At 49.7% G+C, this 27689-nt stretch overlaps 1 protein-coding gene across 1 annotated transcript; it reads left to right on the top strand.

Annotated features, from left to right (window-relative positions):
- The first annotated feature begins 1365 nt into the window (after positions 1–1365).
- On the top strand, positions 1366–22049 carry SUN5 (Sad1 and UNC84 domain containing 5). The gene is made up of 13 exons (XM_003273522.3): positions 1366–1536; positions 2884–2942; positions 3143–3217; positions 4632–4698; positions 5765–5826; positions 8200–8249; positions 9518–9552; positions 10145–10253; positions 16168–16246; positions 18076–18191; positions 19949–20116; positions 20656–20742; positions 21873–22049. Exons 1-13 carry the CDS (start codon positions 1460–1462, stop codon positions 22026–22028), a joined length of 1140 nt encoding a protein of 379 aa, XP_003273570.1. The 5' UTR covers positions 1366–1459; the 3' UTR covers positions 22029–22049.
- Positions 22050–27689: the final 5640 nt, after the last annotated feature.

Genomic DNA, 27689 nt, shown 5'->3' on the forward strand with positions numbered 1-27689 from the left:
ATTCTCAGGGGTTTTGCATTGGTGTCCTATTGCTGCAATAATGCATTATCACAAACTTAGTGACTTAAGACACAATTTATCATGTTACCATTCTGGAGGTCTGAAGTCCCAGATGGGTCTCCCTGGGCTAAAATCAAGGAAGCATTGGCAAGGCTGCATTCCTTGCCGGAGGCTGTAGGAGAGTAATTGTCCACCTGCCTTTTCCAGCTCCTAGAAGCTGCCCTTATTCCTTGGCTCCTGGTCCCTTCCTCCATCTTCAAAGCCAGCCTGTTGCTTCTTGTGCTGCCATCTCCCTGCCTCCCTCTTCCACTTATAAGGACGCTTGTCATTACATTGCACCCACATGGGTAATCTAGGGTATTCTCCCCATCTCAAGATAGACTGATTAGCAACTTAAATTGCTCTTCTAGCTTTAACTCCCCTTTGCCTTGTGACTTAACATATTTACATGTTCAGGTTTTAGTATGTGGGCCTCTGAGGGACCATCGTACCACTTCCCATTGGTAATTAGCCTGCAATTTTAAGCAACTGCCACCAGGGGGCAAAAGTGAATTCATTTTAGCTTTGTGGTCCAACTATTCAAGCTCCCTACAGGCAGGGCTAACAGAAAAAACTTAGCTTGACGTTTCCACTCGGTTATGCTTTTATTTTTCCCCAGTAAAAAAGTAGAACTTTTTTTTTGAGATAGAGTCTCACTCTGTTGCCCAGGCTGGAGTGCAGTGGCGCGATTTCTGCCGCCTCCCCAGTTCAGGCAATTCTCAAGCCTCAGCCTCCCGAGTAGCTGGGACTACAGGCACACACCACCACGCCCAGCCGATTTTTTGTATTTTTAGTAGAGAAGGGGTTTTGCCATGTTGCCCAGGCAGGTCTCAAACTCCTGAGCTCAGGCAATCCACCCACTTCTGCCTCCCAAAGTACTAGGATTACAGGCATCAACCACCGCGCCCAGCCAAAAAGTAGAACTTTATTAAAGAAACAACACATGCAATGTTATTTTGTGTTATGCACAATGTCCACCAGTGAGAAGCTCAGCATTACAAAATGCATTCAGGTGCAACCTAAGAATGTGAAAAGCCTGGGAAGCTTGGGGCAGGAAGGGATCTAGGGAACAAGGAAAAGCATGGCTGGGTTACTGGAGCTTCAGCTCTTCCCCCTGTCCAGCTTCTGAGACCCCTGCATGGCCCTTCCTGTCTTGATGCCTCAATTTCCCCATCTTAAAAAAGGAAAGTGGGTCACAATGGCTTCCTCTAGGGGAGGTTCTAGGGCCAAGCTGGAGACTAGCCCCCATCCCCTGCCCCTCCACCCACCTGCTCTGTGAGGTCACAGTGCCAACTGCTCCACTGATCCTGGCAGATTCCACTTGGCACTTTTCAGAGGGCATTCAGAGGCATCAGTCACGTCCTCCTCACCAGCTCCCAGAGATCCCCTCCTCCATCCCCAAACCTAAAGAAGGAAATCGATGCCACGGTCATCAAGGAGCCCTGGGGACCCAGGTGCCCTACTCGAAGATGTGGCCCACAATCCCAGACCCCGGAGGTGAGGATGGCAGCCCCTCCCTTTGCCCAGCCCTTTACAGTTTACAAAATGCTGCCCCTCCACCCTGTCCTTGGAGGTGAGCAGCATTGTCAACTCTACTGTACAGAGACAGCCACCAAGACCAGACAGATTTGGCAATGGTATTCCCAAAGTCTCCCAGCCAGGAAGTGGCGAAGCAGCTATCCTTCCAGCACGCATTTATTGACCATCTACTGTGTGCCAGGAAATGCACAGAGGACAGGGAACACGGTGTGGCACCAGTCTGATGTACTCCGTTCCCTCATGGAGCTCACGGTCTAGTGCAGGAGACTGGTATGAAACAAGGAAACAAGTATTTCACCATCTTTATCTGTCAGAAGGCCTCTGGCTGCAGGTGACAGAAATTCCAACTCAAAATGATGCCTATCTCTGGGCACCCAAATCTGGGTGTATCTCCCAAGAGAGTATACCAAACAATCCCCAAGGGTGAGAAAAGAAATGACCAGGCTAGAATATATGTCTTTCATCCTCTTTTAATTTCTATTCTTCAGGAATGTTATCACTAAATCTGTACATTTGGGAAGGGTAAACAATGTATTAGTACAATTGGGTGTATATGTAATTTATTAATAAACCAATATAAATACTCTGAGGGTATGATAAACAAAAATGTTTAGAGACCTTTGACTTCAGAAATAAGGGAAAATTTTAAATCTCACATATCAAGAGGTCCCAAGGTGCAGGGGGCTCCGGAGTGCGTTAATTCCTCAGTTCTGCCACCCAAGACCCAGGTTCCTGTCATCATTCTGCTCTTTTAGCCCCCTCTCATGGTCACAAGATGGCCACCACAGTTTCAGGTGTCATGCAGAAATGTGGCTGTCTAGGGGAAGGAGAATAAGCATCGTTTTCTGTGGGTCTCATTTAGCTAATCCTAAACCTGACTTTTCCCCCAAGTCCCTTACCTCATAACCACCCCCCTACCCCACCCTACCTCACCCCTGCAGACTTCCTCACCCTTGAACCAATCACAGCACAGGGAATGGGAGCACGACAGCAGGCTTTGACCAATCAAAATGGCCTAAAATCACATGGTGTATGAGCAGACAAAGGAACAAAACCAAGCTTCTGCCAACCTCGGGGACATGGCGACAACCACCTGTGACTGCCACAGCAACCTAGGTGTTTTCCTTGATGGATACCTGGATTTGGGGTCAGCCAGACCTGGATCTGTCCCTGAATAACAAGCTGGTGGTGTTGGGAAACCTTCTGTGCACCTCAGTTTCCCAATCTGGAATGTGGTATGCACATTCCAAGGACACTATGTTCCTCATAATTGTAAAATGCGACTATGAATCTTATCATCCCCAGGATTGCCCAGCGAGGCCGGAACACCAGCAGGATGGCAGAGGACACCTCCTCAAACATGAGTGAGCAAGGACAGGTGCCCTGGTATTTTCATGGGCAGCTGAGGGGCTGAGGCTCAGGGATGTCAAACGGGCAACCTGGGGCTACCCGGCAAGGGGCAGGGGGCAGGGATGTTCGCACCAAGCTCTGGGTGCTCCCCAGGTCTCTGCAAGTACCAAATCTAGAGGCTGGCAGTGACATGACAGTCCTGTGCTTTCTGCAGATGACAACTTCCTGTTGCCTGTCCGCATCAATGCCCAAGCCCCAGGCCTGACTCAGTGCATGCTGGGATGCGTGTGTACGTATATACTGAATAATCGCCTTCGTCATCAATATGGGCCTGGGGAGAGGGTCCAGCCTCAGCCCAGGCTGACCTGGGGGTGGCAAGGCCTGTCCTGGGCTGCAGGGATGGTGGGGAGCTGCAGGTTGAACTCTGGAGTTCTACCCATCGGAGGTGTCATTCCTGCCAATGTCTTTGGTGGCTGGAGAGGGGAACTGGGAGGGAGGCTTACTGTCTGGAGGAGGAGTTAACTGCCAACCCTCCTCTACCACCAGTCTGGCTGCTGGTTTCACCCATCCATCCACCTGTTGAGTTCATCAGTTCACCCAGACCTTATTTCATAGGCGCATCCACCCAGTCATCCCTCTTTCTGTTCATCCACCCATCCTTTCAATCTCCCATTCTCTCATCTATCTCCCAATTCATCCATCTTCCAAGCCAGACAGCCATTCGCTTCTTCCTTCTTCCATCCACCCCGTGTCCTCTCACCTTCCTGTCCATTTTGAGTCCCTACTTTTTGCCTAGCTCCATAGTGGGCATTCTGGGATGAACCAGACAAGGCCCCCACTCCTGCCAAGCTCCCAGTGTCTAGAAATGGGCATTGCTACATTCCAGGCCTTTTGTGCTCCTGAGTCACTATTAAGTGTCTATCGGCCGAGTGCAGTGGCTCACGCCTGTAATCCCAGCACTTTGGGAGGCCAAGGCGGGTGGATCACGAGGTCAGGAGTTTGAGACCAACCTGGCCAATACGGTGAAACCCCATCTCTACTAAAAAATACAAAAATTAGCCAGGCGTGGTGATGCACACCTGTAGTCCCAGCTACTCAGGAGGCTGAGGCAAGAGAATCGCTTGAACTCAGGAGGCGGAAGTTGCAGTGAGCCAAGGTCAAGCCACTGCACTCCAGCCTGGGTGACAGAGTGAGACTCTGTCAAAAAAGAAGGAAGGAAGGAAGGAAGGAAGGAAAGAAGGGAGGGAGGGAGGGAGGGAGGGAGGGAGGGAGGGAAGGGAGGGGAAGGGAAGGGAAGGAGGGAGGAAGAAAAAAGAAAAAATAAAGATGAAAGAAAGAAAGAGAAAGAAGAAAGAAAGAAAGAGAAAGAAAGAAAGAAGAAAGAAGAAAGAAAGAAAGAAAGGAAAGAAAGAAAGAAAGAAAGAAAGAAAGAAAGAAAGAAAGAAAGAAAGAAAGAAAAAGAAAGAAAAAGAAAATGTCTGTTAACTGCCAGTGGCAAGCAGTGCCCACCTGTAGTGACCTGTACTCACTCCAGGCTAGTGCATACCCATAAGCAGAGCCCGGTGCTGTCCCAGGCTCGGCCAACAAGTCAAGAGGGTCTCCCAGCTCCAGGGCCTCCCCCAGCCCCAGATAGGTCAGCAGGTCCTTGCAGTGGGACAAAGATGAGGGCACAGTGACTCACTGCTTTTCTGTCTCCTGTGCAGCCTGGTTCACCTGTTTTGCTTGCTCCCTGAAAACTCAGGCCCAGCAGTTTCTGTTCAACACATGCAGGTGAGCAGGGAAGGCAGAGGGAGGGTGATGGGGAGTGGGAAATGGCAGCTGGGGACCATAACAGCCCCTCCATCAGTTTGGATCTCCCCTTGGTAGCCAGACCAGAAAAGCTATCCCAAACCTGGCTTTTATCAAACACCCCCACCCCAGAACCCACTGTGGCCCCCCATTGCTCCAGCCCCTCAGCCTGCAGTGTCCTGGAATCCTGTCCCACCCTTCCTTTCCAAGCTGCTCTCACTTGGCTTCCTGCCAGGGACCCATTGGGCCAGCAAGGCCAGGGTTCTCACTCCCTGGACACACCATTCCTGTTCCTATTCCCGCCTCTGCACATTTGCATGTGCTGTTAACTTTTTTTTTTTTTTTTAGACAGGGTTTCACTCCACCGCCAGGGCTGGAGTGCAGTGGTGCCATCACGGCTCACTGCAGCCTCTACTTTTCGAGCTCAAGCAATCGTCCCACCTCAGCCTCCCAAGTAGCTGGGACTACAGGCACACAACACCATGTCTGGCTAATTTTTGTATTTTTTGTAGAGACAGAGTTCCACCATGTTGCCCAGGCTGGTCTCAAACTCCAGTGATCCTCCCACCTCAGCCTCCCGAACTGCTGGGATTACAGGCATGAGCCACTGCACCCAGCCCAGCACATGCTGCTCTTCCTGCCCGGAGGGCCTGCCCCGTTCTTTCCCTTTTCTTTTGTTGTCCTTGGAAATTCTTCCAAACTCCAGCAGAGATATCCACCTCATTCATTCATTCATTTGAAGTTTAAATTTTAAATGTTTTATTAACATCTATTCTGAGCCTAGCTCAGCCCTGCCATGCATGAGCTCCCAGTCAGGTGGTAAAGGCAGGCACCAAAACACTGCCAAGCTCAGAGGGCTGGGAGCGTTGCCTGTGGAGGTCTTTGGAGGAGGGGACATTTGAGGTGAATCCTGAAGGACACGTTTACCAGGGAGAGAAGAAGGGATAGGGCAAACAGCATGCCTACGGAGAAAGAGTGATAAGGAGGAGGGTGAACACTTGGCTGGGCCTTGTCCACCTGACCTTGACCACCACTCCCTGCCTTCCAGATGCAAGCTGCTGTGCCAGAAGCTCATGGAGAAGACAGGCATTCTGCTCCTCTGTGCTTTCGGTGTGTCCCAGGGCCCTGCCCAGTCCCAGGTCGAGGTATCCCTGGGCCCTGGCACTGATTATAGGACACTGGGCAAGACACTGCCCCTCCACATGACTCAGTTTCCCCATCGGCCTGATGGGTGTTGCTGTGAGAATTATGAAATGAAATGATGACCATGAAAATATTTTAGAAGCCAAGAAATGCTTCAGAAAGCTCTCCCCAAACCGTGTTATGAACATTGTTATTTCCGCTTTCTGGGTTTCCATGGCTTCTTTCCAGCCACCACCCCCACCTCCCACAACACAGCTTAGCTTTCCCAAGCAAAGGAATCTCCTCCCTCCACTGAAATATACTGGCTTTGGAGTGGAGGCTGGGGGTAGGGGGAGGAGGGAGAATCGGCTCCCCATGGGAAAATGAACAGTGAATCCTAGAGAACTGTCCCGCTTTAAAATCCAACAACTAGGACTTTGATAAATAACACCTTTGTTGTTGTTGTTGTTGTTGAGACGGAGTCTCACTCTGTTGCCAAGCTGGAGTGCAGTGGTGCAATCTCGGCTCACTGCAACCTCCGCCTCCCAGGTTCAAGCAATTCTCTGCCTCAGTTTCCCGAGTAGCTGGGACTACAGGCGTGCACCACCATGCCCTGCTAATTTTTGTATTTTTAGTAGAGATGGGGTTTCATCATCTTGGCCAGGCTGGTCTTGAACTCCTGACCTCATGATCCACCCACCTTGGCCTCCCAAAGTGCTGGGATTACAGACGTGAGCCATCACGCTCAGCCTAAATAACACCTTTATTGTGACGCTATTAGAAATGGGTTTCTTAATTTTGTTTTCAGGTTATCTATTGCTAGTATATAGAAATACAGCTGACTTTTTGTACCTTGATCTTGTATCCTGCAACCTTGCTGAACCCGATTTTTAGTTATAACACAAGGCAAGACACCTAACCTCGGATCCCTCAGAGTTCTAATGCAAGATCATGTCATTTGCAAGTAGTGGTAGTTTAACTCTTTTCTGCATGATAATCTGGACGACCTTTACTTCTTTTTTGTTTTTTAAGACAGGGTCTGTCTCTGTCACTTAGGCTGGAGCGCAGTGGTGCAATCATAGCTCACTGCAGCCTCAAACTCCTGAGTTCAAGTGATCCTCCCACCTCAGCCTCCTGAGTAGCTAGGACTATAAGTGTGCACCATCACCCCCAGCTAATTTTTTAATTTTTGTTTAATTTTTTTTTGGAGAGATGGAGTCTTGTTGTGTTGCCCAGTTTGGCCTAGAACTCCCAGCCTCAAACCATCATATCTCAGCCTCCCAAAGTGCTAGGATTACAGGTGTGAGATACCACGCCTGGCCTACTTCTTTTTCTTGACTAATTGGCCTGGCTAGAACCTCCAGTACTGTGTTAAATAGAACTGGCAAGAGGAAGCATCCCCGTCTCATCCCTGATCTTAGGGGAAAAGCGCCCAGTCTTTCACCATTAAATAGGATGTGAGCTGTGAGCTCTTCATAGATGGTCTTTATCACGGTGAGGAGGTTCCCTTCTATTCCTAGTTGGTCGAAGGTTTTATCAAGAACAATAAATAAATTTTAAAGGCTGTTTTTGTTTTTTGGTTTTGGGGGTTTCTTGAGACAGAGTCTCTGTCGCCCAGGCTGGAATGCAGCGTCATGATCTCAGCTCACTGCAACCTCTGCCTCCCAGGTTCAAGCAATTCTCCTGCCTCAGTAAAAGCTGTGTTTTTAAAGGCAGGGTCTCACTCTCTTGCCCAGGCTGGAGTGCAGTGGATCACAGCTCACCGCAGCCTCGACTTCCTGGCACAAGTGATCCTCCCACTTCGGCCTCCGGGTAGCTGGGACTACAGATGTGCACCACCACACCTGGCTAATTTTTGTATTTTTTTTTTTTTGTAGAGACAGGGTTTCACCACATTGGCCAGGCTGGTCTTGAACTCCTAGGCTAAAGTGATCTGCCTGCCTCGGCCTTCCAAAGTGCTGGGATTACGGGCGTGAGCCACCACACCCGGCCAAGACTTTTAAATAATGGCTTGAATGGTGGCTTTTCAGCCAGCATGGAGATCATAAAATGCAGAGTGCCTTCTTCTCTTTGCCAATTATCCCCAGTAGAGTTGGAACAGGGAAGGGGGAGCCACAGATGACTTGGTTTATGTGCCATGTATTGCACATTTGATATCATCTGATCATGAAGTGGATATTATTGTTATTCTTATTTTACAGAGGAGGGAACTGAGGCATAGAGCATTAAGTAATTCCCCCAATGTTGCACATTGCTGGCAAGTGGCATAGCTGGGATTTGAACCCAGACACCCTAACTCCGGCACCTAGGCTCTTCACCTTACATGTTAAATGGCTCATTCTTATTCTCATGGCCTCACAGGGTTCTGGATGGTTTCTATTCACTTACCATCAAAAATGAAAGTCTGGCAGGTGAGTGTGCACCCTCCTCAGGTCCCACGGCTGACTGGTCTCACCCTAACCAGTCAATATCACCTCCATAGCTCCACTCATCCTCACCAGATCGGGCCCCTAATCCGTTCCTGAGATAACCCAGATCCAAATCTCTCCCTTCATCGTGCCACCCACCTAGAACCCATCTCTTCTGCCAGAGGTGACTTTCAAAGATTGGATGCGATAGTCCCTCCTCCAAGATGGCTCTCCTGTCATTGACTCTCAGAGACGACCCATCTCTCCTTTCTCAAGGCCCTACTTAAAGTGGGGTGGTGATAACAGGGAACACATTTCTGTACTTAAGGCAGCTTGTCCTTCTGCTTAACAGCAATGATACTCATTTGCTTTCGGGTTTCTGAGGAGGAAGGAGGAGGAAATAAGTGGCAAAATTCCCTACTTGAGGTCCACAAAAAGTCTCAGAGGACCTCAGAAAGGGGATCTGAAAGGCCTGTCTCTCCCTCTCCTCTTTTCCTCCTCATGAACCCCTTCATATCCGTCAAGGTCCAGCTAAAATGTCACCTCCTCTAGAAACACCCAGGCAGAAATGGTCACATTCCTCTTTCCTCCTATAATTTTCTGTGGTCATGACTGTCTCTCCAACTGTACTGGCAGCTTCTTGAAGGAAGGAGCCAGGTCCTATTCACCCCAGCAATGTTTAGTTTGATGCCGGCAACAGGGTTGCCACTATCAATGTTGGATGACTGGATGGCCAGATGGGAGTGTGCATGGAGAGAGAATGGATGGGAGGATGGACGGATGGAAGGTTGGATTTGATGGATGTAGGACTAGGGGAAAGAGATAGGAGGCTAGGTGAATACATGAATAGGTGAATAGATGGATGAAATAATGGGTGGATGGAAGAGCACATGGGATAGATGAGTGGGTGGCTGGGTTGGTGGATAGATGGATGAATGAAAGAGTGAGTAGATGGGTTAGGGTATATGGATTGGAGTGTAAATAGATGGGGGAGGTTGGGGAGTTGGAAGAATAGATTGATAAGGGACGGTGGGTGGGTATAAGGGTGGATGGATGAAGGTGTGGATGGATGGATAAAAGTGTGGATGGATGAATAAAAAGGACAGTAAATTAGAGTTTGGAGAAATGATAGGTGGGTAGACGGATGGAAGAGTCAACAGGAAAGTGGATGAATGTATGGGCTTATAATTGTGGGAGAATAGATGGATGAAGTTCTCCTGGGGCCAGATTAGGCTATCTGAAGGAGACCCCTTTTCTCAATACTCCACTAGGATGACAGCATAAATGGTCCGCTGCAGAGCTTGAGGTAAGAGGAAACTTCTGGGTAACCATATTATTACCTAAAAAGCAGAGCTATAGCCAGAATCTGGGGTGTATTGGCTACAAATGTAGGCTCTGCAGTCAGATTAACCTGGGTTTAAATCCTAACTCCCATACCTCCTACATGGCTGACCTTAGGCAAGTCAGCTCTTCTCTCTGGGCCTTTGACTCCTCATTTATGAGATGAAGCATAACACCCATCTTGCTCTTGGCAATTATGGGTGCTAAAGAAGATGCAAAGTGTCTTGAATAGTTCCTGACCCATAGTCAGTGCTCAGCAAATGGTAGCTGAGAAGAAATTTTAACCAAGACACCACCTGATGGCAGAATCCTTAATTGCAGACAAAATAGGAATATTTGGAAGGAATGAGCTGGGCATAAAGATATTCCAAGCAGAAAGAAGAGAATGAGTAAAGTTTTAGAGATAATAACCTGATGAATGGGTCCAGGGATGGGCCCAAGAGAGTAGGAAAGTCTGAAACTCATTCTTTGAGAGCCAACTAGCAAAGGGAAAATCTGAGGGTAACAACAACGCATCACAAATCAACCTGTTCTTGTTATCACTCTTTCCTGATAAGATTGTACCAGGAGAAGGTGCGACATCACAGTGGGGAAATCCAGGACCTCCGAGGTAGCATGAACCTGCTCATTGCCAAGCTCCAGGAGATGGAAGCCATGTCTGATGAGGTGAGACGCTGGCCATTCTGCCCCAAACATCTAATTTCTCTTTGTTTGATGTCCTGTTTCCTATACCTCAAGTCTTCTTTCTTGGTTTTGTCTCTCATTTTGAGGGAGCACATCCCCCAGTGACTTTCAGGAAAACAGTGAAAGAAGTATATTTTTAGTGCTTGTATGTTTAAAAACATCTTTTTCTATCCTTGTACTTGGTTGATAGTTTGGCTGGGTACAGAATTATAAATGTGAAATAGTTTCTCCTGAGAATTTTGAAGGAAGCCCACCACTGTATTATAGTTTATACTGTTGCTAATGAGAAGTCTAATGGCACTCTTATTATTGATCCTTTGAGTATGATCTATTTTTTATCCCTGGGAGCTTGTAGAATAATCTTTTTGTCTCTAATGTTCCTCATATAACCTGGTTTGGGGTTTGCTGAGCTTATTAAATCTGTGGGTTGATATTTTTCAATAGTTCTGGGAAACTTTTACCTTTTATCTCTTAAAATATTTCTTCTTTCCATTATCTGTCTCCTTTCCTTGGATTCTAATTACACCTATGCTAGGCCTATGCTTTGAAAGCCTTTAGAGTGCTTTATATGATTCCTACACTATTACCTGGTTTGTTTTTTCATTCTTTTCCTGTATGTGCTTATGTTTTGAAATTTTCCTATTAACCTTTCTTCAGGTTTACTAATAATCTTGCATCATTCTGTCTCTCCAATTTATTATTAAATCCATGCATTTAGTTCTTTTTTTTTTTTTTTTTTTAATGGAGTCTCCCTCTGTCACCCAGGCAGCTCACTGCAACCTCTGCCTCTTGGGTTCAAGCGAATCCTATGCCTCGGCCTCCTGAGTAGCTGGGATTGCAGGTGCACGTTACCAAGCTCAGCTAATTTTTGTATTTTTAATGGAGACAGGGTTTCACCATGTCGACTTGGCTGGTCTTGAACTCCTGACCTCAAGTGATCCACCTGTCTCAGCCTCCTAAAGTGCTAAGATTACAGGCATGAGCCACGGCATCCAGCCTTAGTTCTTAATTTCAGATACTGCATTGTTTAGTTCTAGGATATACATTTGATTTTTTTCACAGACTTTAATTCTGTGGTGAAATTCTCCAACATTTCACCTATGTTGTCCATCTTTTCCTTTATTTTAATTAACACATTAGCAACAGTTATTTTAAAAATCCTTGTCTGCTAACTCCAATATCTGGATCATCTGTGGCCTCCCTCTGTTTTCTGCTTTTTATCTTGGGTATCAATCATATGGTCTTGTCTCTTCAAGTCTAGTAACTTTTAGTGGTTTCTGAACATTGTATACAAAAGAACTATAGCTGTTCCAAATAATTGTAATTCCACTAGAGAAAGTTCCCCTTTTCTTTATAAGGAAGATGAAATAGACTGGTCACTTCTATCTAGACATGCATTAAGCTAGTTCAGACAGATCTTGATCACAATTTTTAAAAGATTTATCCAGAGGTTTTAAGCTTAACTCTTTAGACTCCTTCCCATGCAGCTTCAAAAATTTGGCAACTATCTTAGTGGCAAAGACTTATCATATGGTTGAGGCCTCACAAGTCTCCAAATTTGTCTCTCACCCCTGCATGAATGCAAAAATCTCTGGGCCTGGTGGCAGCCTTCTCTGCCGGGGCACACTTGGATTCCTGGGTTCTAATTGTGCCCAGGATTGGTTTAGTGCCCCCAGGTGACATGCAGCTGAAGCACAGTATTGACTCATCACCACCCCTTCTAGGGCAATGGATCTCAAAGTACGGCCCACATGCCTGCATCATCAGTATCACCTGGGAAAATGTTAACAATTCGAATTAATAGGCCTCACTCAGAATCAGAGGCTTTGAAGATGGAAACAAATCATCTGTGTTCCAGCAAGCCTTCCAGGTGGTTCTGACACATACCCGAGAGAATCACTGTTCTAAGGTTTTGATCTCTTGCTTGTTGTGTTTTGGGGTACCCTCCCTCAAAGAGACTTCGTTTCCTAAGCACTGTGAAGATATGAAGTTTTATTCTGCTTTTCAGAAATGCTTGAAGTGGCCTATAGCCTCCTATAGTCTTGAAATTCAGTTAATACCTTGTGAAGAAAAGTGGTCATATTTGAGGCTCCTCAAGTCCCCAGTTTTGTTACTTTAGCTCTTTGTCACCATTAAAAACTTTGCTTCTTTCTCTTTCACCAGTAGCAGCAGCCCATTGTCTGGCCTAAGCCCAGATCCTTAGCCCATCATCAAATGCCCCCAGAGATTTAAAACAAACGGACAAAAAATGCCAGCACATCTCAGAATGGTTCTCTGCTCTGTAGAATTTTAGTTCATCTGGTCCTTGTTGCTTCCACAGATGTGCCTATGGGCTGCCCACCCTTTGGAACCTGTCAATCTGGAAACCCCTGGCCTTTTGGCCTAAGAACTGTTATTTATTCATGTGACTAAATTGGCGATTTCCCACAGCAGCATTTGCTGTATTCTCATTTTTGAAGCTCCTGTTGTTTGAATGTCAGCTCCTGAACAATTCTAATTTTTTTCATGTCACTGGGTGAACATATATACTTATTGATCTTGGGAGTAGATATAACTAGGAATGGAATTGCTGGATCAAAAGGTATGAGTGTGTTCATGTTATTAGATGCTGCCAAATAGTTTTTCAATTTGCGCTCCCATGAAAAGTATATGCAAATTCCGATTGTCCCACATCCTCACCGACAATTGGTGTCATATGTCTTTTTTACTTGATTTTGCAGGGTGAGAAGTGGTATCTCACTATGGCTTTAATTTGCATTTCTGGTTGTTAATAATGTGGAGTGTCTTTTCACGTATCCAGCAGCCATTTGGATTTTGTCTGTTGCCTTTTGGGGGAGAGTGCCGTTTCTTATTGATATGTAGGAGTTCTTATGTGTTCTGGGTAAACATATTTTATTGGATGTACATATTGCAAATAAATATCTTCTCCCAGGCTATAGTGTGGCTTTTCACTCTCAATGGTGACAAACCAAAATGTCTAATTTTAATTAAGTCCAGTGTATCTATCTTTTTTGTGTAGTGCTTTGGGTATCCTATTTAAGAAAACTTCACCTGTCCCAACAGAGCCCCTCTGTTTTACCCTCTCTAGAGAATAACTTCTAGTCTTCTACTGGGGAACAGAGAAGTCACTCAGCTTCTCAGAGTGAGAGGGAGTCCCCAGGGAATATGCAGATTCCTCTTAACTGTCTTAACACCCAGTTCTCCAACCCAATTTCAGAGGCACCTCAGGCCACCAATCCCGAGCTTTTTGAGGATGGCCAGCTTCAGATTCAGATTTCTCATTTCTGCTAAATCAGTGGTTCTCAACTGGGGATTATTTTGCCCCCTGGGGAACATCTAGCAATGTCTGGAGATATTTTTGGTTGTTACAATGTGAGGAGGAGATGCTCCTGGCATCTAGTGTGTAGCCAGGGATGCTGCTAAACATCCTACAATGTTTAGCGTTGTGTAGGACAACTTCCAGAATATTACTGCTGGCTCCAGGGCCACTGCTGGGACACACTGTGCCTTTCTGCAGACTGGAAAAAGCTACCTGTGCTGGGCAGATGAGTTTGCAAAATGCACCTTCCTCCAAATCAAAGAACAGGTGAAGAGCTGGGTTTCAGCCCCACACAGGGCCCCTTAACTGGGAACCTTTCTGCAGTGCGCAACATGCACAACCATATGCAGCAGCCTGGTTTTCTCCTCTCCTGTGCTTCCTATTCATATGGGTTTGGGTCTTTTCAAATCCCTTTACTGAAGCTGTAATGGAGTGTTGGGAGAAAGTAAAGTTAGATGATGTCTTCAATCCATCATCTTTACCTAGAAGCTGAAATTTTAAAAGAGTTCACAAAGGTAAATTCCACTGTGCAAGATTCAGCAAAATTTGCTAAAACTCATCTTTATCTTTTATTGTCCCAAAGTCCAAGGTCTCCAGTGCCCCTGAATCTCCCCTATAAGCTCTGTTCAGACAGACCCAGGAGGAGAGACCGTGTCAGTCACTCACTATCAAGTGAGGCTCTTGGCAGGTGTTTCCTCTGCCGTGGGCAGGGAGGCCCCGCTATGACTTACAAAGGCAGTAAGGCGTAGTGATTATAAGGACTGGCTCTAGATTCAGGCTGCTAGGCTTCGAATGCCATCCCCACCACCTATAAGCTGTGTGACTCCGGTCAATTTACTTCCTGTCTTTGTGCCTCAGTTTCTTCAACTAGAAGATGAGTTGTAAGGATTAAACATGGTAATTCATGTAAATTTAGACTAATGTCTGTCCTATGGTAAGTGCTCCCTAAATGTTTGTTGCCTTTAAGCAAAGGTAGAATCCAAAGGCATGCACTAATCAATGTGCAATCATTAAGTGCCTACTGCGTGCTGGGAATCCAGGATGGGGGATCAACTAGAGCTCGTCCTTGCCCTCAAGGCAGTCCCAGCACCTGTGAATCCCAGAGAAGAAGACTGCACCCAGCCTTGGGGCAGAGAAAGGGTGGGGGCCGTCAGGGAAATTCCTTGGGGTTGGCGACCCAGTTTTGAAAAGTAATAGGTGAGATTATTGTCCCCAGCCAACGAGGGGAGGAGTTGGAGATTTTTTGCCTTTTGGAGCTGTGTAACCTCAGGCAGGTCATCGACCTCTCTGAGCCTCCAGTTTGCACATTAACAAAATAGAATCATAATCACTGCCTTGTAACACCCTGGCTATTGTTCTAGTTACCACTGCTGCATAGCAAACCATCCCGAAACTTAGTGGTGCAAAACAATCACTTGTGCTCAGAGATTCTGTGGGTTAGGAATTCAGACAGGACACAGTGGAGATGGCTTGTCTGTGTTCCATGGTATCTGGGGCCTCAGCTGGGAAGACCTGAAGGCTGGAGGTGACTCTACATCTGGGGCTGGAATCATCTGGATTCACTCACGTGACTGGAGATTGATGCTGTCTGTCAACTGGGACTCAGGGCTGTTGATCAAAGCACCCATCTGTGGCCTCTCTGGCCTGGGCTTCCTCTCAGCATGGCGGCTGGCCTCCAGGAGTGAGTGTCCCCAGAGAACCAGGCAGTACTGTATTGTTTTTTAGGACTTAGCCCCAGAAGTCACACAGCATCACTTCTGCTGTAGTCATTAGCCCAGACTGGTGGGAAGGGAGCTTAGACCCCAACTCTCAGTGGGAGGTCACACTGAAAGAAGAGCCTGGAATGGGAGACCTTGTTGCAGCCACTTTTGGAAAACAGAATCTTCCACCACTGTGAAGAGTCTAATAAAAAGAACAGCTGGTATTTATTGTGCACCTACTGGGCTAAGTGCTTTGCCATCTGCATCTGGCAGCAGAGTGGAGTGGTTAAGGGCCTGAACTCTGGAACCACAGTGATCGCTCTGCCTCATACCAGCTGGGTGATCTTGAACAAGCTACACCTTTGTGCCTCGGTATTCTCATCTTTAATACAAGGATGATAATAGTGCATACTTCTTAGGGATGCTGGGAGGGGATAGGGTGAGCATACGTGAAGCTGAGAATAGCCCTGGCACATAGTAGGGGCTTTATAAATCTACAGTGGGAGGTAGACACGATTATTGTCCCCGTCTTACAGGCAAGAAAATCAAGACTCAGAGGGGCAGTAACTTGCCCAAGGCCCCACAACAGTAAAGGCTGGCCTGACGTCAGAGCCCCTGCCTGAACCTCACTGAGACTCTGGGACCTCCATATGACATCCGGTCACAGTGGACTTGAAAGCACCCAGTGAACCCAGGGTGGGGTTGGGATGGCTTTGTGTCACCTGGGCTTTCACAGAGCCACAGGCTTCCACAGGCAGGGGCGGGCTGTTAGGGAGAGGACAGCGTCCTGCAGCCCCCTGTTACCTCCCGTGGACACGTGGGGATCACAGTCCGTGACAACACACCAGGGCACAACTTGTGTTTTCTGCCTTCTCAGCAAAAAATGGCCCAGAAAATAATGAAGATGATACATGGAGATTACATCGAAAAGCCAGACTTTGCCCTGAAGTCTACAGGTAGGTGACCCCCTTCCCCACCATCTGACTGCCTCAAGTGTCCTCGGAAGCTCTACACAGGGTGGGTTTCAGTTCTGGTGTGGTACTCCCTCTGCCACTGGGAAGTTCATCCTCAGAGCTGACCTCTGCTCCAAGCTGGTTTTCTTGCTACAATTTTGTTTTCTCTCAAGGGGGTCTGGGATGGGGTGGGGTATGGGGGTAGGGGTGAGGTGGGGTGGGGTGGGAGGGAACACAGAAATCCACAGACCCTCAACATTATAGAAGATCTATAAAGCCCCTACTATGTGCTTGGGCTGTTCTCGGCTTTACCTCTCCACCACTCCCACCCACCACTCTTCTCCAAACCGTTGCTGGGCACACAGGTCAGCAGGACAGAGCCATCTCCACCCCACAGTCAAGAATCAGTGCTTCGGCCGGGCGCGGTGGCTCACGCCTGTAATCCCAGCACTTTGGGAGGCCGAGGTGGACGGATCATGAGGTCAGGAGATCGAGACCACCCTGGCTAACACGGTGAAATCCCGTCTCTACTAAAAATACAAAAAATTAGCCAAGCGTGGTGGTGGGCGCCTGTAGTCCCAGCTACTCAGGAGGCTGAGGTAGGAGAATGGAGTGAACCCGGGAGGCAGAGCTTGCAGTGAGCCGAGATCACGCCACTGCACTCCAGCCTGGGTGACAGAGAGAGACTGCTTCTCACAAAAAAAAAAAAAAAAAAAAAAAAAGAATCAGTGCTTCAGGGCCGGGCGCGGTGGCTCACGCCTATAATCCCAGCACTTTGGAAGGCTGAGACAGGTGGCTCACCTGAGGTCAGGAGTTCAAAACCAGCCTGGCCAACATGGTAAAACCCCATCTCTACTAAAAATACAAAAGTTAGCCAGGCGTGGTTGTGGGCACCTGTAATCCCAGCTACTCAGGAGGCTGAGGCAGGAAAATCGCTTGAACCTGGGGGACAGAGGTTGCGGTGAGCCGAGATCACTCCAGCCTGGGCAACAGAGCCAGACTCTGTCTCCAAAAAAAAAAAAAAAAAGAATCAGTGCTTCCGGAAGAATAAGGCAGGTGGCGAGGAGGGAGGGGACCTGGGCAGAGAGGCCTCCCACTCGGGAGAACATTTGGGCTGAGACTTGGTGAGGAGAGAAAGTATTCCAGACCAAGGGATGCTGTGAGGAGGCCGGTGAGAGGCATTCAGGGACAGCCGGGAGGAGGTGAAGTATGGGCCGCAGGCTGCCCCCAGCGCAGACCCCTACCAGGCAGCACCGCCAACTCGGGCACCCCCAGAATCAGTGAGACATGGGGTCAGATACTGTCAGCCCAGCCCCTGAGTGACGCTGGGCCTCAGCCTCTCAGAGCTAGAATTTCCTCCTCTGCACAATGGGTATCGGTCGTCATCACAAGACCATTACATGGGGAGCGCTTACCCTGTGCCAGGCACTTTGGGAAACATGCTCTGATGACTCATCTCAGCGCCACAGCAGCCCTATGACGTGGGGGCCATTCTTCCACCACCATGGTTCTGCTAATAATAGCCACCATGAGAATTGCTTTAACCTGGGAGGTGGAGGTTGCAGTGAGCCAAGATCGCACCACTGCAATCCAGCCTGGCGACAGAGCAAGACTCTGTCTCAAAAAATATAAAATAAAATAAAATAAAATAAAAAATAATAGCCACCATGATTACCATTATTAACATGGCTGTAATCCCATTTCCTAGAGCAGAACAGGGCTAGTGACTCATCCAAAATTCTCGCCCGGCACATAGTGAGGGCCCATCAGCGGCATCCCCTCCACCAGGCAGAAGCCCGGCTGCTTGGCTGAGACCCCCTTCTCCTATACAGGGGCCAGCATTGACTTTGAGCACACATCAGCCACCTATAACCATGAGAAGGCCCACTCCTACTGGAACTGGATCCAGCTGTGGAACTACGCACAGCCCCCAGACGTGATCCTTGAGGCAGGGGGGATGGCGGGAGATGGGACAGCAGCAGGGGAGTGGTCCGGGCAGGGTTTGGGGACAGGAGCTGGCAGAAGAGGTAGGGGTGGGAGCAAAGGGAGTGGGGGCAGGAGCGGGGTTAGAGGTAGGAGCAGGAGACAGACGCAGGGGCAAAGGCAGGGAGCAGAAGGAGGGGACTATTGACAAGGCGGGGGCTGGGGAGAAGGCAGGGAGCAGGAGGTAAGAACAGACAGCAGGGGCTGCTGGGGCTAGGGTAGGAGCGAAGCAGAGGGACAGCTTGCTTTGGCATTGGAAGGGACCCCACCACTCAGCCCTTAAGACTTGAGGGTCAGAGAAACCTCAGGACTACACTGGGCATGGGCACATCGTAGACCCATTTTGCAGAAAAGGAAACTGAAGCTCAAAGAGCCAGGTCACTTGACTGTGGCCACACAGCTGGTCACTAGTATGTAGCAGAGCCAGAGTTCAAACCTGAGCTCTTCACCCCTCCAAGATCCTGCCTCACAGATGAGGAAAATGACGCCCAGAGAAGGAAAGGGCTTGTCCTGGTCACAAAGCAGGTGCCTTCATTCAGTGAACACCGGCTGAGAGTCATCCCAGTGGCCGACCCCGGGTGATGCCAAAAGGTCACAGGCCACTCATCCGTGGGTTCTACCTTAAGGAGCTCCAAGATCTTGGCACTCGAGGTCAAGCTGGGGCACTGGCCTTGCTCAGCTTGGACGGGGCAAGGGGCTTCCTGGTGGACGCAGCCGAGGACTAGCAGATCCGCAGGCAGACAGAACCCAGGGGCACAGGCCAAGCACAGGGCCTGGGAGTGCAGGGTGGTGCACACATCCAGGCTGGGGCAGAGGGCGTGCGGGGCAGTGGCTGGGTTGCAAAGCGCTGGCTGCAGTCAGGTTTGGAACAGTAGGGAAAAGCAGCCCAGCCGAGACTCTGCCCCTCCTAGGCCCTCTCCCAGCTCCAGCCTGACTGAGCTCTCCAGGTCCTCACATCATCAAGCCTGGCTCGCCCCTGGTCCTTTCCCGTGCTGTTCCCTCAGCTCCCTTTCCCAGCTGGCTCCTCATCTCCCCTGGCCCCAGCTCCTCTGGAGGCCTTCCCTGACACTCACAGCCGCCTGCACCCCTGGGCTAGCATCCACTGTTCAGATAAGGACTGTTCATGCCATGGCTCCGGAAGCTCAGAACCTACCGAGTAATCGCCTTTCCTGGGTGATTTCCATCAAACCTCTTTCTCTCCCTGGGCCTGTTTCCCCCTCTGTGGGGCAGGAGATTGTGGTGGTTAATGGCAAGTTCCAAGGTCAGATTCTCCGGGCTGCACTTCCAGCTGTGCGTGGCCCTGGACCAGTCATTGTCCTGCTCCCCCAACTCAGTTTCCTCGCCTTCAAAACGGGGATAGTGATCATGAGTAAGTCATGGGGTGATTGTGAGACCATGTAAAGAATAATGGGAGGGATGAATGAGTGAGTGAATGAATAAGTGAGTGAGTAAATGAATGAATGAATGAATGGGTGCCAATGGGGAGTGGGTAGAGGCTGGGAGGCCCCAAGCAGGCCCCTCCCTTACTGCATTGAACTGAAGTAAGGCTTACGCTTGCATGAGTAGTCAGGAGAGCTTCCTGGAGGGGGTAGCACTTGAGCCAAGCTTTGGAAACAAGAAAGGACTGGCTCACCCAGGAGGGCCTAGGAAGTGCAGGGGATCAAAGGTGGGATGATCCCCCTACCCACCCAGCATATCCCTTATTGTACTTGCCTCTTCTAGCCCAACGTGACACCTGGCAATTGCTGGGCCTTTGAGGGTGACCGCGGCCAGGTGACCATCCAATTGGCTCAGAAGGTCTACCTGTCCAACCTCACGCTGCAGCACATCCCCAAGACCATCTCACTGTCAGGCAGCCTGGACACCGCCCCCAAGGACCTTGTCATCTATGTGAGTACTCCCTGGCAGGGAGCTATGCTTAGCTAAAGGGACAACCTTCCAACGGTGGTATTCCAGGCCTGGGGCAAACAGTGCCTGCACAACACTTGCAGGCTGGAGGGGCTAGTTAAGGCTGGAAGTGGCCAGGGCTGGGGTCCAATTTCAGCCTTCAAGGGTAGGGGATAAACAGCTACTCTATTATAAACCAAGCTTTTCAGAGCCAAGATAATCTTCAGGGACCATGGAGCCCCCATTTTGCTAAGAAGGTCCGAAGCGTTATCTGAACTGTCTCAGTGAAATAAGGTCCAGAGAAGGATCAAGGAAACACTCTAATTCTACAAGTCAATGGCAGAGCTAGTCATAGACCCCCAGCCTCTGACTCCCAGGCCAGTGCTCTTTCCTATTCATTACACTGTGCCACAGTGAAACGGTGCCCAAAGAGGTAGTGAGCTCCCATCCTGGGGAGTGTGCAAGTCTCCACTGGAGAGAGGAGACACCCTCTGAAGGCCCTGCTTGTATCTGACACCTTCACCTTGGTTCTGGTTCCACAGGGCATGGAGGGCTCCCCCAAGGAGGAGGTGTTCCTGGGGGCATTTCAGTTTCAGCCAGAAAACATCATCCAGATGTTCCCACTCCAGGTACCTGCGAAGAGCTGCCTGTGCTGAGCACCTGCTGAATGCACAGTGTGCAGTCTGTACCCAGGGACCCCCTCTTCATCCCCCAGTAACCCCAGGAGGTGCCCAGTCATGACTAACCTGTTTGACAAGCAAGGAAACTGAGGCTCAGAGAGTAGGAGCCGCTACCCAGGGCCAAGTGGGACTCCAGGGAGATCCCACTGCCTGTGGCCATGTCCCCTTTTCCCTGATGCGCCCAGGAGCCCTCTTGCTGTGTTTCTTCCCAGGGACAGCAGACACTGAGCAAGAGGTTACCATTGGGCAGGGGCTGCTGGCTCTAAAGGTAGAGTCTCCATAGTGGGTGGCCCCATAATCATCACCTGATCCAACCACAGGTGGGGAAACTGAGGCCTGAAGGAGAGGGGTTTGGAGACAGAAGCAGGTCCGGAGGAGTGACCACTGGAATGGCCCTGGGGCTTGACGGGGTGAATGTCAGGCTTGGGAATCAAACCCATACTGGCCCGAATCTCTGCCAACCACAAATTGTGTGTTAGCTTGGGCCAAGCCCTGCTTCTCTGGAGCCTCAGTTTCCCCTTCTGTCATTCCCTGGGAGGTTGAAACCATTCAGTGAAGGCCAAGCCCGCCCCACTTTTTACACTAGATAGGGAGAGTAATAAACACAGGCTCTACCCCCTCTTGCTTGGCAAAAACGGGGAGGGGCCTCACTTACAGAGCACTTACTGTGTGCCAGGAGTCTGTGGATGAGCTGCCTCTGAATGATTCTCTTCTAGAGAATCTCATTTCATGCCCACGGCAATCCTGGGAAGCAGATATTACCACTCCCATCTTACGGGCGGGGCAGGGCAGGAGTGGGAGACTGAGGCTCAGAAAGGGTGGAGGTTTGCCCAAGATCCCACAGCACTAAGGCTGGGACATTTCCTTACCCACAGCATGTCTGTCCTTCTGACCTCAGCATCTTCAGTAAGAGCTCCTGAATATCGACTCGTTGTGAGGCCTTGGGACAGTCCATCCTTCTCTCTGGGCCTTAGTTTTCCCACCTATGAAATGGGACAGTTCCCCTCCCGCTCCCCAACTTTGGAAAGGCAGGGTGGGAGTCTATGGGTGAGCTGCCTCTGTGACTGATTCTCTTCCAGAACCAGCCAGCCCTGGCTTTCAGTGCGGTCAAGGTGAAGATCTCAAGCAACTGGGGGAACTCAGCCTTCACTTGCCTGTACCGCGTGCGAGTACATGGCTCTGTGGCCCCGCCCAGAGAGCAGCCTCACCAGAACCCCTACCCTGAGAGAGATTAAAATTCATTCTTTATCCCCAGACCAAGTCTGAGTGTCTTTTGGCCCCAAAGAGAGGGAGTGGGCTAGCCTTTGACATCTGAGCATTTGGTGGTTGGCAATGGTTGATCCCATTCCAGGTGCCCAGGCACCTTCTCAACAGCCCCAGGAGACCCCATTCACAGATGGGGACAGTGAAGGCTCCAAGCAGCAAACTGACTTGCTGCAGATGACAGACAACAAATGGCAGCTCCAGGATTCAGACCCAAGTAGTCTGACTCTTGTACATGAGAAGCCTTTCTTGCTTCAAGTTAAGCTCTGTCCCCATACTATGTGTGACATCAGTCAAGACCCTACCCTCTAGGAGACTTGGTCTCCCCAGCCATAAAGTAGGGACAGGATTATGACTATTGTGTCAGACAAGGTGATAGATGAGAAGTCCCAACCCTACCCACTGTGGAGTGTTTCAACATCATACTGACAATTTACTGTGTGACCATTGGGCATGTCAGAAACCCTCTCTGGACTTCAGTTTTTCCAGGTATGTAAGTATTGTTTCCCAAACTTCAGTCGCTCATATTTTGTCTGTGTAATCTTTGCCATAGCTGAGGTCCATCCTGCTCTAGCATTGTCTTGAGAGCTTATAGAGATGCTAAAAACAGTGCCTATTCCTGGTACCTACAGCAGCTGTGTGCACAAGGCTCTCAGCACAGAGCATGACACACGATAGGTGCTGGGTAAATGACCCTCAAGGTTATTGTCAACCTCTGGCCCCAGGCAAGTGATAGGAGGCCTAGTCCTCTGGGAGGGGCTGAGCTCCAGAATAGGGCAGGCTGGCCCAGCTGGAATGGCAGCAGGAACTGGAGCCTTTCGGGGGAGGGAATTCCTAGCAGGCAGGGGCAGGGAAGTGAAGATGCTGGCACAGGGCCAGCTGGGCATTAGAAGGGTGAACAGATCAGAAATATGCTTGTCTCTGGGGAGGGCACCCTGCATCAGCCCGATCTGCTGCAGAATCCGCCATTCTGGCCATCTGCCAGGCCTCCACGCCAGCATCTGGGGTTCCTCCAGCACCTGGCCCAGGCCCATCTCTGATGGGCCTCACAGTGGAATGGGCTTCAAGGGGTCGCCTCACATCCCTGCTGTTCCCTGCTCCTCCCAGTAATCAGGGCACCTGGAAGCCACACACGTCCAGCCTGGCATCATTCAGGTAGTTTTTCTGTAAACCATTCTTGTTATTAAAAAGTCAAATCAAACTGAGGTTTGCTAAAAAGTGAATCCATTGAAAAACCCCACTTTCCCCACTCCCATATGCCGCTCCCAGGCTCACTCCTCCAGCTGGTCTGTGTTTTTTCCCAATCATTTGTCTTTAAGTGTCTTTTGTTCAACAGATTTTCTTGAAAATATTATCAACTCAATGTTTTCCTTTATGGCATCTAAGTTGTGTGCATTGTTGGGAAGGACATCCCCAGTTCCAAGTTTATAGGCATATGCTCCTGTATTTTCTCCTACTAATCTTTTTTTATTTTTTGGAAACAGTGTCTCACTCTGTCGTCCAGGCTGGAGTGCGGTGGTGTGATCTCGGCTCACCGCAACCTCCGCCTCCCAGGTTCAAACAATTCTCCTGCCTCAGCCTCCTGAGTAGCTGAGACTACAGGTGCCCACCACCACACCCAGCTAATTTTTGTACTTTTTGGTAGAGATGGGGTTTCACAATGTTGGCCAGGCTGGTCTTCTATTAATTTTATTATACACACATTTTATACATACATATATATGAATATATATACACTTGTTGGTGCATAAACCCACATAAGATATAAATGTATAAAAGCTCCTTAATGCATCTGGAATTTATTTTTGTGCATGGTGTGAGGTAGGGAATCTAATTTAATTTTCGTGTATTACTACCCAAAGACCACAATATGGGATCATCATTGAATGGTTTGTCTTTTCCCAGAGCTTGGAAACACTCTCCATGCAGTACCTGGCCTCTTTTTTGTTTCACTGAGCCCTGTCTTGTCCTGCATGAGCACCATGCTCTGTGACTCCAGCTTTGGAATACGTTTGGTACATGCCAGCACCCCCTCTTTCTTCCTGTTTCAAAACCTTCTTGGCCATTCTCATCCACTTTCTTTTCCAGACAAACTTGAGAATAAGCTTGTCAACTTGCATTTTTAAAATGCTGCTGAATTGGCACTGGTTTTATGCATGAAGAACAAATCTCTTGGCCATGTCAGCTCTTCTCAAAACATGGACTCCTCTCCCATTTCTTATGGTTTTCCTTCAACGTCCTTCAGTCAGGTATCCTCGCTTTTTTCATATGAATTCTGCACTTTTCTTGCCAGATTTAATCCTGGATACTTTACCAGTTTTAGGGCTATGATGAATGGGATCCTTACCCTTGGTGACATTCTCTGTAGTCAGGGCTGTGGTGGAGGTAGCTCCTGTTGCCTGACACTCATGTGGCACTTGCCCCCAACCCCATGCCACCCTCCTGAGGCTTCATGTAATTCTCCCAGGTGGACACCCGGTCCACAAACACTACATAATCCACGGTGTGTCACACCTGTCACCACATCTCCCCCCAACTATGGGGACTGAACATTCCCCTAGACACGAGGAAACCAAGGCACAGAAAGATGTGGCAGCTTCCCAAGGTCACACAGTGAGTCACAGTGATGCTCTGGCCCCCAATCCAGACCTGCCAGGCCCCAAAATGCTTGGTTGCCCCTGTCAACCCTCCCCACAGCCATTCAGGTCCCAATAGGTTTGGCTGAGCCACTCTGTGGAGCCGCGAGTAGAGGGTTGAACCCTGGTTCTTACAGTGATGCCCAAGGGAGCAGATGGTGGCCCACCCCCTCCCCCAACCCAGATGGCTGGGACTGTCCCACAAACAATGGACAGGCGCTCAATGAATGGGAGTTCTGTCATACATCCGAGGAGCCCCACTGCATGCAGCTCAGCCCCCTGCCCGGATGATCAGGTACCCTTTATCCACCCACCCCTTCCCCACACTCCCTCCCATCCTCCAAGGTCAGCAGTCCCTGGATGGAGCATTACAGTTCACAGTGCAGTCGAATAGCCCCTCTGCATAGACAAGGAGGCTGAGGTCCTGCGAGGGACCCAGTCTCACCCAAGTCCCACAACAGGACCTTGATTCAGCCCAGCAGGGGCAGGGACTCGTTTCTGGGGCAGCAGGAGAACAAAGGTCTCCCTCCCAGCCACCCCCAGTCCAGGTCCACAATGCACAAGGCTGGCCACCTGCCCGCCACTCAGCCCACCCACTGGACTGCAACAGAGGAGTTGGCTGCCAGCGAGGGTGGGATCCAAGGCGACCAAGACAAGAACCGGAGGTGCAGAGTGCCAACCACCCACAGGGCCCCAAGAGTGGCGCCTCCGTTAAGCCCAGTTCAAGCCCTGAGGTTTTAGCTAATCCGCTAATCCCTGGAGGCCAGACCAGGCACGGCTAGGGCAGGCTGCTTCTCTGAGACTCAGAAACCCCTGGGCAGACGGTGGCGAGAGCCTTAGTGATGAGACCACATACAGATGGTGGCAAGGACCCAGTGATGAGACTCAGAGACCCCTGGACAGATGGTGGCAAGGGCCCAGTGATGAGACTCAGAGACCCCTGCACGAGACCCCTGGACAGACAGAGGCAAGGGCCCCAGTGATGAGACAGAGCCTAGGCCCTTCCCTTGGCCTGTGCCCCTTCACTGAGTGCCCAAGGGAGTCAGTCTTTGAGCCTCACTTTCCTCATCTGCACCAGGAGATGCCTATCCTCACCTTCTCCCTGCCAGAGGTGGCCTAAGGCCCCAGGATGCCAGTGTAAAAGGCTATTGCCGGCTGTGTGATAAGTGGGGTCCCCAGAGCCTAGCACAGAGCCTGTCACACAAGAGCTGCCCCATAAATAGAAGTCAGATGAGTGAACGGGAAGGCTCTTGACGGCACAGGAGACAGCACAGGTTCAGGTTCTGGGAATTGGAGCAAACAGCGACATTTATTTGCAGCATAAGGCCCGCTGTGGATGGGCAGAGGGCTGGCACAGCCTGCCCTCACCCAAGTTCCCAGGGGACACTCCTTGAGGGTCCTCACTGAGGCTAGGGTCAGGGTCACAAGCACACCAGCAGCATTCCCTGGACAAGACAACCTCAAGGTGACAATCTCATGGTGGCTCGTCCACAAATTGCGCAGGGAGAAAAGCAAGGGCTGAGAAGTGGGAGGCCTGGGGTCCAACCAAGGCCCTCTCTGGGCCTCAGTTTCCCCATCTACACAATGGGCACACCACCTCCTACTCTATCGGCCTCACAATGGTGCCCACCAGCTGACACCCAGGACACTGGGCAGAGAGAGGGGGAAAAAAAAGAAAGAAAGAAAGAAACATCAGCCCTATTAATCCTGACCAGAGTCAGAAAGTGTAAAGTCGGCCGGCACAGTGGTTCATATCTATAATCCCAGAACTTTGGGAGACAGAGGCCGGCGGATCACTTGAGGCCAAGAGTTTGAGATCAGCCTGGCCAACATGGCAAAACCCTGTCTCTGCTAAAAACACAAAAAATTAGCTGGGCATGGTGGTGCACACCTGTAATCCCAGCTACTCGAAAGGCTAAGGCAGGAGAATCGCTTGAACCCGAGAAGCAGAGGTTGCAGTGAGCTGAGATCGCGCCATGGCACTCCTGCCCAAGTATCAGAGTGAGACTCCATCTCGAAAAAAAAAAAAAAGTGTAAAGTCATCAAGACTTAGAACCTACCCCCACCACCATGTCCATGATACCCACTGGCCCCCAGAACATTCTAGGAATGCCCTGGCCAAGCCAGCAAGTTGGGAAGTGACACAGGGTGGCAATCTCATGCAGAGAAAGGTAAAGAAATTTACCTGTAAGTACTTAAGCAGTGTTTTCTTTCTTTTTTGTTTTTTAGATGGAGCCTCAATCTGTCGCCCAGGCTGGAGTGCAGTGGTGCGATCTCTTCTCACTGCAACCTCTGCCTCCTGGATTCCAGCAACCCTCCCGCCTCAGCTTCCCAAGTAGCTGGGATTACAAGCATGCACCAACACGCCTGGCTAATTTTTGTATTTTTTAGTGGTGACAGGGTTTCACCATGTTGGCCAGGCTGGTCTGGAATTCCTGACCTCAAGTGATCTGCCTGCCTCAGCCTCCCAAAGTGCTGGGATTACAGGCGTTAGCCACTGCGCCCAGCTGTTAAGCAGTGTTTTCATATTAAATTATATTATGGGGTAGAAGGCCAAAATCAGGCTAATCTACGTAAAAGAATCAGAGCCTTCTGCTGCACTCTTTTGGGCTATGTCTCCAGTGGGTTCCCAGCTAGCTACCTTCAGAGAGACTGAGATCAGACCCACACTGGCCACCCTTCTCATCACCCTCCAAATACCTCTCCCTCGCCCTCATGAGCTGGGGGGACTCAGCCAGTATCTGAGGCACCGAGTCCAGGTTCTGCCTTCGGTGTCCACACCAGGCAAAGCTAGCTCATTCCCCCTTTCCCGAGACCAGAGGTCGCTACAGGATCTGGTGATCACAAGAGCCCTGCCACATGCAGGCTGCTGGGCTGCAGGACATGAGCACTCCGGCACTGCCAGGGGGAAGCTGGGTAAGTGACACCTCAGCTCGACCACCTCCCAGCTATGTGACTGCTCACTAGTCCCTATCCCTAGCAGGGCCTTGGTTCATG

The sequence above is a fragment of the Nomascus leucogenys genome, chromosome 13 (genome assembly GCF_006542625.1).
Source record: "Nomascus leucogenys isolate Asia chromosome 13, Asia_NLE_v1, whole genome shotgun sequence".
Classification (NCBI taxonomy): domain Eukaryota; kingdom Metazoa; phylum Chordata; class Mammalia; order Primates; family Hylobatidae; genus Nomascus; species Nomascus leucogenys.